Genomic DNA, 11,021 nt, shown 5'->3' on the forward strand with positions numbered 1-11,021 from the left:
TCCTTTCATGATGTCATTGCAAAGTGCAAGAAATGGACCAAGTTCCTCTAATATGGCATTATCAAACTCATCTATCCTTATGGCCTGTAGTCTCCGCTTCGGTCTTTTTGCTTTTCAGTTGTTGCTTTTAATGGATTCCTTGGGAGTCTGTCATGTGAATAAGCATTTCTGGAGTTACTTAAGGATTTGAAGAGATTTTATAATTCGGCTGCTTCCCATTTTGGAAGATTTTTTTCCCCCCAGTTTTTGTCTCCTCATGCAGGCCACATTCTGTCTATGGCAACTTAAATCTTAAGCCTGTGGACTGGGAGGTTGGTTCTTTTAGGGGAAGAGCCATGCAGACCACATGAAGATCTCATTAAGTTGCTTCAAGTCTCTTGTCTAGTTTCTGCCTGTTTTTAGTCAGTATCCAGTGCTTCCTGATTGTTTTTTTGGTTGTTCAGAGTTTTATTTATATGCAAGAAGAATAGACTTATAAAGCTGTTCTCTTGTTACTGGTCAGATATTCATAACTGAATGTGAGACATCATTTACGTGGTTTTGACTGTTTCAGAATTGATGCTTTAATGACTTAAACTAATGCCGTTTGGAAGGAAATTGAACAAATGTTGTCTACTATTCATGAAAGTCTAAGAAAGGAGACGAGTAGTTTAAACAGTTATAAATTACTAATTGTAAATACTTTTTTTTCCCCTAGGCTAAGTGCTATATATGGAGGTACCTACATGCTGAATAAACCAATTGAAGAAATCATTATGCAAAATGGAAAGGTGATTGGTGTAAAATCTGAAGGAGAGGTAAGGACCTTTTACAACTTAAAAAAATCATATTCTTGTAAAGATAACTTTATTGTCTAATAAGTACTTAACTTTATTGTCTAATAAGTACTTAACTTGGTATGGATGTTGATCCCGGATTTCAGATCAGACATGTTTTCTTTATGGTAACTGGGTGTTCATAATGACTGAAATCTAGTTACAGGTGTGCTTTTGTTTAAAAAATTTTTTTTCTATTGTGTTGATTGTTGCTTAATACTAAAACAGAAATTACGAATGCGCTCTAAATGGTAAGTTTTATTTATATAGTCCAAATTTTCATTTAAATTTAGCTTTATTTGTGCCACTTACAATTTATTGGTTGAAATGGGGCTTGGCCAATACCGTTTTATTGTTTTATTAAAGTACATTTTTTTTTCAGTAGTTCTGTGGTGGCTTTTCATTTTCTTCCAAGTTCTCAGGGGGTGCCATTGGTGTTGATCTGCAAACCAGACCATATTTCATGAACCCATCAACTTTTACAAGTAGAACTATTAAAAAAACTCAAAAACTATGTTAAAAAAAATATTTTGGGATTCCTGATTGTATTCCATGGGTTCAGACCGTATAATCTATACTCAATAGTTGACCCTCTTACCCTTTATTGTTGTAGATCTTTTGTAACTATCTTGTGCTTTCAGCATACACATAATAGATGTTTAGGAAAGAGGGGTGAATATTTTAATCTGATATCTCAAGGTTCTTTTTATTCATTCTTTGTTTTAGGCAACTGCTTCCTCTTAGGACATTTCAGTGCTTTGATATAAAGAGGAAAACTATAATAATACATAAGTTATCTTGCAACTTAAATTTTGCTTAGGAAGTACAGACTTAAAATGAGAGTGATTATGGTCTGTTTGTAATATTAGTACCATTTATAAAGCGTTTATTTCTCATTGGGTCCATTCACATATAATGACATTTCTTGAACAGTTTCATTTAATTCTAGCAGTATGTGAGCCTTCTTCTGCCCAGTTCTAAAGCTTATACATCTAAACACCATGCAACACATTTTCTCTATTTGAATAAGATTTAAAATTCATAGATTTGCTCCAGGAGAACTTACAGGGATTATTGGCAAAGCTAGTTTTAATAGTTATCTCTAATTCACTAATTATCTGTGGTTAACTTGATGAAGATAACAGATGATGATCAGGGAACAGTGGCATCATTATACCTTCTAAAAACATTGTGATGAACACTGAGTATTAGAAAGTCTTCAATGTTTTGTTGCAGATTGCTCGCTGTAAGCAGCTCATCTGCGATCCCAGCTATGTGAAAGATCGAGTAGAAAAAGTGGGCCAGGTGATCAGAGTCATCTGTATTCTCAGCCACCCCATCAAAAACACCAACGACGCCAACTCCTGCCAGATCATTATTCCACAGAACCAAGTCAACCGGAAGTCAGGTATGTTACGGAGGTCAGGCAGTGTCTGCATAAATTGCAGCTTTTATCTGTTCTATTAGAGTGAAGAAACTTTAGTTTACACATGGAAAATGTGATGGATCCCTTTTAGCTCATAGAACTCCTAAACCATCACTTTGAAATGGACACGTTAGGCCAGGAGCCCCGCCTTGACTGGACACACCTCTTGGGGCCTCCCTGCCCTCCTCTGTAGAACCGAGAGCTGGACCCTATGAGTCTGCTGTCTCTCTCGTCTGAACGTTGTATGCTTGTGGGAGTTTATGCTTATTAGTTGACCTGATTACACTAACTTTTAGGCTGATGACAGCACTACTTTTATGTCATGATTTGTCAATGTCTATACTTGTGTTTGCCTTTAGCAGTGTGCTAGAAAACAACTTTGATTTCTCTGATTAAGATCACAACTTATCTCTGAAATCATAATTCTGTTTGCTTTAACCATTTGTTTTCATCTAGTAGCGTTTCCCATCTTCCTTTCAGTTAGAGCCCTGAAGGTTTTATTTATAAAAACTTCAACTTAAAAGGAACTATTAACCTTTAAATGGCCAACTATATATTTTTTTCCATATAAGAAATCATTTCACAGAAGGTTATTACTAAAACAAGGGGACTTTGACTAAAGTAATCTTTCAAGGGTTCCCAGTAGATCTCAGGGTCTGGGAGAGAGTCAAGGTGAGGCCTTCCCTGGTGGTGGTTCAGTGGTTAAGAATCCCCCTGCCAATGTAGGGGCATGGGTTTGATCCCTGGTCTGGGAATATTCCACATACTGCAGAGCAACTGAGCCCATGCTCAGAAACAAGAGAAGCCTCTGAGAAGGCTGAGCACAGCATTGAAGATCCAGCACAGCCAAAAGAATAAATAAGAAAATAAAGAGAGTAAGGGGAGCCTAGTAATTGTTTTCTGTATTGGAAATTATGTAGTTACTTTAGTGTTACACAGACAAGTATGGAATTATTATGAGCTTATGTCAACATAAGGGTAGCCTCTGCTGTTTGCAATTTTATATTGCTTAAAAAAATTAGAAATCAGTAGTTAGTTAAACCCCACCTTAGCTAGTCAGAACCTTTCTAAGTGCAGGATTCAGAGAGGAGAGACAGGTTTCCACATTTAGCTGTGGCAGCCGGTCAGACTCATGTCCACGTCCACCACTCACCGCCACGTGACCCCTTCCTTCATCTCCATTAGGCTCAAAGTGGCTGAATATTTGCATCCCTTACGTATGACTGACCGTATTTGCCTCCATATAGAACTTGTCTCAGAAGATAGTCTGTTCCAAGTAATGTTAACTCATAGCTCCCTGAAGTTGGGGTGAAACCAAGTGCGCGCTTAGGCCCCGTGTCTACAGGGCCTGGCAGTAATGGCTTTGCTTGCTTCCAGATATCTACGTCTGCATGATCTCCTCTGCACACAATGTGGCCGCACAAGGCAAGTACATCGCCATTGCCAGCACAACGGTGGAGACCAAGGAGCCCGAGAAGGAAATCAGACCAGCCCTGGAGCTTTTGGAACCAATTGAGCAGAAGTAAGTGCTGGGTTTGTTTATGCCAGCTCATACCCAGGACTGACTGACTCCTTGGTGAACTGAACCCTTGAGAACAGTGAGCACAGCCATCGGCTCTTCCCAGCCTCCTTGCCTGGGATTTGAGTATCAGGCCCAGCAGTGAGGGGCATGTCAGCTCCCTTGCTGACTGAGTTCTCTCTCTCCTCCAGATTCGTTAGCATCAGTGACCTCCTTGTACCAAAAGACTTGGGAACAGAAAGCCAGGTGAGTGGCTATCTGAAAAGGGTAATTACCAGGCTTCATTGGGCGATGTCACCAGATAAGTTTCAAGTCTTTGTGATCTTCATTTCCAGATCTTTATATCCCGTACCTATGATGCAACAACTCACTTTGAGACGACCTGTGATGACATTAAGGACATCTATAAGAGGATGATGGGATCCGAGTTTGACTTTGAGGAAATGAAGCGCAAGAAAAATGACATCTATGGGGAAGAGTAACAGCAGTACATGTTATCATCTAATTAGGACAAACTTAAAATTTGGCAAATGATGCATATTGTATGAAATCAGTATTGTAAGGCCTGCTTTTGTAATGAAAATTGAGAGATTGCAGAGCACTGTACCAGTAAATATTCCTCCCCTTTCTAATATCATGTATTAACTTGTTTTCATGGAGTGGCTCTTCCGAATTGGCAGGTTCCCACGTTCTGTTCAATTTAACCAGTACTGGCTTGTGTTTTCTAGTGAAGGATCAGTTTTAAAACCTTGTGATACTGATACAGAGAACTTGATACAGTATTTGTATCTTTTAATCAGTGTAGCCTTTGCAGTTATGAGCTTCCGCTGTTCAAGAGCTGGGTCAGTGCAGCTTGCGTGCCATCTTGTCCTCTTGACGGTGAGGAGGTTCAGAACTGAATGTCTGTAGCCGGGGACAGCGTCCCTTACTCCTCCCCACCCCTTTCCGTTCACGGTCATGTGTCAGGACAGTGCCCACCCATCCCAGCCACAAGCTTGGTTTACATGGGCCTCCAGTTCTAACCAAACTCCAGACTTGGACAGTCTTTTCGAGGAAGCCTGTGTGCGGTGTTTTAACCTATTAAAACTGATGAGCGCAGAGGGGAAAGAAACCCATCATAAAGCAGGTAAATGTAGGAGCTTCTTCTGTATCCCAGATGTGGCTTCTTCAACGGACCAAGCTGCAGCACAGTATTGATTTGACAGAACCTCTGCTTCAGTGATGTCTCCAAATGATTTCTGTACTGCAAATAAAGCCAAACTCTGGAAACCAGCTCCCTCTTGTCCGTCTTTTGTGTCCTGACAACTCAGAGCTAGTGAGTACTGCACTGGCCTGACAAGCTGCTCATCTCCTTCACTAGAACTGGAATCAGACATGGGGATGAGCGCTGAAGACCCCCATGGATGGTGGAGCACCGCCATCAGGCTGCACTGTGAGTACACCCTGAATTACGTCCTGACACAATGTTTATTAGACCCTCCTAGGAATCCCAAGTAGTGGTTTAGAAACAGACTCTTTGATGAGAGAGTAGAGGACCCTGCCAAGTGGAGTAGGTGCTTTAATATTTCCATTTCAGATTGTAGCTGCACATAGTTTCAATGGTACCCGCTTTCCCCTGGATAGTTTGAGCCTCACTTTATGCTGTTACTACATCAGAGGAATGAGGACATTGTGACTATTCTCTTGGTCTGAGTGTTGATTCTTACAGATGAGTCTGAAGGACATAGACTAAGGTAGGTGCTCCGCTCTGTTAAAGGATTTAGGTAATAATAACTTAGATTAACCAGGTGGTTACTTTAGCTCAGTTTTTCAGGCTCACACTGCCCACTTTTGGGGGGCTTGTCCTGCACATGGTATGCACCTCCCTGGATGACATCCCCGATCACCCCAGTTGAAACCTCTGCCCTTTCTAAAGAGTTATCTCAAATTCCCACAGGCTGCCCCCTCGTCACACAGTAATTCACACTGAACTATTAATGCAGCAGAGGTGCCTGCAGGCCTAGTGATAAGACAGAGAGCACCAGCATGTCTTCATGTTATGCATTCAGCATATTTATTGAACAGTAATATGTTGGTGCCAGGCCAGTGGGTACAGGGTTGCCGAGGGCAGAGTCTGTACCGGAGCTCAGCCTAGCGTGCCCACCCTCTCAGTGTGGCTCAGCCCTCAGTCACAGGACAGATGGCCTGGCAGGCGCCTGCGGGCGGCTCTCCGTCTTCAGCAGAGGAGGTGCAGGGCAGGTGCCATGCTGGGCAGGTGGCAGGTGTGTCGGCCATGTGCTCTCCTTTTCTGTAGTGATTTCTGATTAATGCAGGGTACCTAATTCAGTTATGGTTCTCCTACTAGATTCTTGTCCCTGGGGTGAAAATGAACTGGTTGGTTTTCTAAGAGCTAGGGTAAAGACAGTTAAAATTCAACTGTATTCCTCCTCCTAGGAAGACAACAAGTGAAGTTATTAGCACGTTGGGTTCAGTACGGGCAGGATATGAAGCAGGTAAATGACTTCCTGAGGGACAGGCCTAGCGTGACCCCAAGAAGGCCAGGCCTGGGGGTGGGGGGCGGTCCCAAGCTGTCCCCTGCTGGATCCTGTTGCTCTGGCCGGCTACACCTGGGATAGGGGAGCACCAGGCAGGTCTGTGGGGACAAGGCCAAAGGAGTGAGGCTATAGTGAGGTAAGTGGGACCATTCCTCTGGAAGCAGTTTATTATTTTTTTTTTTGGAAGCAGTTTATTCTAAGTGGCCTGAAAAATTTAAAACTGCTATAAATCTTCCCTAACATTTAATTTTTACTATAAAGTCATTGCAGAAGCAATTGAATGATTTTTAGTTGTCTTTATTAAAAAAAAGAAATTAGTTACAAAAATCTTTGTTCCAAATAGATACTATGTATCGTACAAATGTTTTTTGCTTGGTTTTGAATTTTAAGGATTATTGTAGAAATTATTTCTAACATAAATAAATGATTATTTCTTCCTCAGGACTGATTTTGTAGTGCAGTATTTACATAAACTGAGTAAGTGAAAAATGATGGTTCATAAATTTGTACCGTTTAGGAAAAAACTAACTTCATGTAGTGTAGCATGAATAACAGGAAATATAACACTTAAGAGTCTATGTGGTAAAACCTTTAAAACAGACTGTCACATGCATTACAGATGCATATTTGACCCTAACATGCAAAAACAGAGCTACTGGTTAAAATAGGTGTATTTTTTTGCTACAATTCAGTATACTTGTAAAATTCTTATTTTTAATGTTAAGGTCAATTAATAGCTCTGAAAACATTCTGTTCAAAATGAAAATACTATTGAACACTGCAGTCCAAAGCTAATGAAAAAGTGCAGTGCTGCTGTGAACAAAGTCATTCTAGCAATGTGTAAAACATGAAGGAAAACATTTCCCCAGGTTGCAAAACACTGATTTGAGATTTCAAAGATTTTCAAAGAAAAGGGGAAATACGAATTTATTGTTGGCATCGTCAATGTCTAGGTAAGCTGCAGTTGAGCCACCTGGATAAATACAAAATTGATAATTCTGTCTTTAAAACAAAATAACCAAGAACTGTTGCATAAGTAGGATGATACCTACTGGGGAAAATATCCAGGAGTCTACATTGTCTTCTGTCTGCAAGTGAAAACGTTTATCATTCAGAAAGTAGTTATTCATTAGTGATACTTGAGAACGTCCCCTGTATGCCAAACCAGCAGCAATTCCACCCCTAAATAAACGCTTTAAATTTACAGCATGATGTGTAACATACAAAACAGTTGCTGAGCAACTGGTTTCTCGTAGACACAGATGTCGGTATCTACCCCTGTCAATTCCATCTCATATGGGAGTGTTTGGGAAGTGTTCTTACCAGTAGCTACCCCGAAATGGAGCTGCTACTTTCTGTATATTTTCAATAAAGTCATTTACATCTGTCACAAGGATGCCACTATTTTCAAAGACTTCTCTGGAGACCACAGGCTTTTCTGTAAAAAGAAAAATAACTTTTGGTGAATAATTCATTATTTGTATACAGCTTTGGTGTATACACCTTTTATTACTACATTACATATGAGGGGAAGAAGGAGCCTGTGTCAAATGAAGAACAAGACTGGAAACTTTGGGGTCAGCTGCCTTGAGGATGGGGTGCTGAAACCACTGATGGGCCTTCATTCCTTAAGTCTTGTTTAAAACCGTGGATGGTTTCACTTAACAGACCTTTATCTAAGGAAATAAAATCTGCTCTACTCGCCCCAGCCTTGTGTGTGTGTGCAGGCTGCCAATGATTCCACCTGGAAGGGCATTTCCTGGCTGATGACAATCAGGTAGCACTAAGGGTGTGAATTACCTGTCAGGAAGACAGCAAACCTGGCGTGGATGTGCTGAACCTGCAGGTTCACCAGACATTTCAGATGCTCAGCTTTGGTTGATGGTCGAGAGTCACACTGGTGATAGTGAAGCAGCTCAATGATGTTTGCACTCTGATACGATTTCAATATTAAGTTCTTTTTATGTGCAATTGAATCCACTCTGAAAAATACAATATTAAATTTAGATTAAGTTTGTGAAAGGTATTATTTTCCTGTATCTTAATTTTCAGTTTTATTCCTAGATTTTTTGTCTTCACTACAGTCAGTTATACTCCTTCCCCTTTAATCTGGTCTCCACTTCTGATCTTGAACCTTCCTCACCTCCCCTCTGAAGTGCTCTGGTAATGAAGCCCTGTGAGGGCTCTGCCCCTCCCTGGCAGTGCTGGCTCTCAGGTCTGCTCCCTTGGTTCCTCTCCTAAGTACACACCTTTCCCCAGCCTCCGTGCTCAGCCATTTCCCCTCAAGATCTTATGTAAGTCCATAACCTTGGGGCAGCACTTGACCAATGCTGATCTAGAACTCAGGGAACACTTCAAGGTGAACTTGGGGGTTCCCCACCACCCCCCAGGCCTCACCTTCCATGAAGGTCTTACCTTACATCTTCCTTTAGCTTTTTATTTTCCCTGTAGTGAAGCAACCACTTCCATCTTCCATTTTCATTTAGTTTCTCTAGGATTTTGACAATTTCCTTCAGTTGAACTAGGGATAGAACAAGTTTAACAAGAGAAGATGTGTTTTAGGATTGCTGGCTCGTCAAAGCCCAGTGATCACCTGTGAGAAATAAGGCCCCGTGCTTGTGTGTGCACCATCACTGCCCCCTCTTTTGCAGGGCGGGCTTCTCAACCCAGCCCTGCCCATTCATGCTCCCGCAGGGGAGGAGTGAGTAGAGGCAGCGCTGCAGTCATATAGACCATGGACATGGAGAAGTGGGTCCTGCTGCAGCAGGCTTAACACAGAATCTATAAATACTTGCAACATTCATGATAAAAGTTAAAATTCAGTGCAGAAGTGGTATCCATATTTCTCATGAGGCATTGGAGCTGCAGAGACTTCAACTATATAAAAGTACTGCCCTGTGCTCTGACATCCTTCTGTGTCAGTCACTGCTCCGAGAGAAAGCAGATACAAGTGTTCAAGCAGGTAACTGAGCTGACTGAGTAGTGGTTTTTAGATTTCTCTGGTACTGATGGGAGTGTTGATATGGCAACAGAAATGGAGGAAAGAGGGCTGATTCTAAACAAATATGTAGCTGATGATTTGCCAAAGGGAGAAATTGAATATAACAATCTAATGCGTATGAATAGTTTAGCTGCATTACTGAGCGGTCTGATGGGGGAGGTGACTGGTTAGTGCAAAAGACGTTAAGAGCACAGTGCTTAGCACAGCATATGGCAGAAATTAAGCCCTCAGTATATGGTGACTGATGTGTAAGTTGATAATTTCTATTTGATGAAATATTTGGGTCACTGGGCAAGGAGAAACTGATTTGACTATATAAGAAAGGAAAATAAGAGACCAACCTAATGTTAAAGTCTCTAGTAGTTTGTCATCTGATACCACAAAGCCTCCTGTCCGAAAAAGCTCTTGGTAGGTGTTATTGAGGACGTCTTCAGGGCTGTCGACTCCGGCAAAGACGACCCTGGGAAAGTGCTTCAGCTTCAGCAGAGAAGGGATCTGTAACATAAGAGGTTCCCAGTGAAGACGGGGTCATGGGGTCACTTCTGTCACTTTTATCCAAGGGCGTCTGGACTCAAGAACAGCTGGAAATACCTTTAACCCTGACGACTGACCCGTTAATTACACAGTGTTCTCAACTCCAGAGGTGGGGGATGGAGTTTGGGACTCCTGAGGTTTGGGATGTGTATCAGGTGGCAGGCTCACCACTGTCTCCAGCTCAGTGCAGTCTGCTGTGGGTTCAGTTAGCGTCCTGATGCAAGACTGTGCTTGTCCCCAAAAGGGGCTTGACCTGGCACAATTATTCAGTTAATAGGTAACCATGGTAACAAAGAGTTAAGAAAATTTTCACAAGTCCTTTTAAAGCAAGACTTGTTTCTGTTAGATATCCAGAGGTACAGATTTATATTTCAGGTGGAAAATCGGTGTCTTTTCATTGACGTTCTCCCTTAGTTACTGTGAAGATATTCTTAACTCACAGACATAATTTGCAGATCAATACCTTGGTAAATGACAACATTAGTATCAGCAGCACAGTATCTCAAACCCATTATCTTCCCACTTAGATTCAACGGTATTGGGTTTTAACCTCTCCCCTAAATAAAAAGGCAGTGATGAGGCTAATTTCAGAACAACATAAAAAATGCTCAGAATACGTATCTCTGTAAGAAGGTGATCTCCAAACCTACCTGATGCAGGTGGGATGCTATATCTTCATTTCTGATGATGACTAAGAGTGCACCTTTCTCTCTCTGAAATACTTGACAGAAATGCTGAGGTTCGATTTCTGTGTGGCCTCCTTTCCTCAGGATATTCTGAAAGATTTACAGATAGCTATTATTTAAGAAAGGATACTTGCACAGAACTGTTATAGAACTGCTGACAGAAGATATATAAGAAAGCACATTTACTAAATTATGTCCTAATAAGGCACATAAATGGCAGTTTGTCTTTACTACTAGATGAGCACTTTATAATGAATCTTTTATGTCCATATCAAAGGCTGATTCTTCGGAAACATCAAACACACATACTCCCTCTGAAGGGAGTCAGCTGGGGATGAAGATATTTACTTTAAAACTGCAGCCTCAGTCAGTTTTTCCAGGACTTTGACCAGCCCTGATGCCTGTGCACTGCTCTGAGTATTACTAGTGAAGGCGCATGATGGAGAAGCTGGCAGAAGTTGGACAGTGTAGGCTCTGGGGTGTGGCAGGTGCTGGGGTTATACTGG

At 41.5% G+C, this 11,021-nt stretch overlaps 2 protein-coding genes across 7 annotated transcripts in view; one reads left to right on the plus strand and one right to left on the minus strand.

Annotated features, from left to right (window-relative positions):
• GDI2 (GDP dissociation inhibitor 2) overlaps positions 1 to 5,032 on the plus strand; it is a 28,671-nt gene extending 23,639 nt beyond the window's left edge. The window contains exons 7-11 of the mRNA XM_005900958.3: positions 698 to 797; positions 2,052 to 2,223; positions 3,619 to 3,763; positions 3,952 to 4,006; positions 4,096 to 5,032. Coding sequence (XP_005901020.2) covers positions 698 to 797; positions 2,052 to 2,223; positions 3,619 to 3,763; positions 3,952 to 4,006; positions 4,096 to 4,242 — 619 coding nt within the window. The 3' untranslated portion in view covers positions 4,243 to 5,032. The remainder of the gene's footprint in view (positions 1 to 697; positions 798 to 2,051; positions 2,224 to 3,618; positions 3,764 to 3,951; positions 4,007 to 4,095) is intronic.
• Positions 5,033 to 6,575: 1,543 nt separating this feature from the next.
• Positions 6,576 to 11,021, minus strand: part of TASOR2 (transcription activation suppressor family member 2) — a 62,834-nt gene continuing 58,388 nt past the window's right edge. For all 6 annotated transcript variants that reach the window (XM_070381205.1, XM_070381204.1, XM_070381203.1 and 3 more), the window contains 5 exons: positions 10,480 to 10,605; positions 9,637 to 9,790; positions 8,710 to 8,815; positions 8,095 to 8,276; positions 6,576 to 7,732 (listed from right to left, as the gene is read on the minus strand). In XM_070381205.1, coding sequence (XP_070237306.1) covers positions 7,614 to 7,732; positions 8,095 to 8,276; positions 8,710 to 8,815; positions 9,637 to 9,790; positions 10,480 to 10,605 — 687 coding nt within the window. In that variant the 3' untranslated portion in view covers positions 6,576 to 7,613. The remainder of the gene's footprint in view (positions 7,733 to 8,094; positions 8,277 to 8,709; positions 8,816 to 9,636; positions 9,791 to 10,479; positions 10,606 to 11,021) is intronic.

Source organism: Bos mutus, chromosome 13 (genome assembly GCF_027580195.1).
Source record: "Bos mutus isolate GX-2022 chromosome 13, NWIPB_WYAK_1.1, whole genome shotgun sequence".
Classification (NCBI taxonomy): Eukaryota; Metazoa; Chordata; class Mammalia; order Artiodactyla; family Bovidae; genus Bos; species Bos mutus.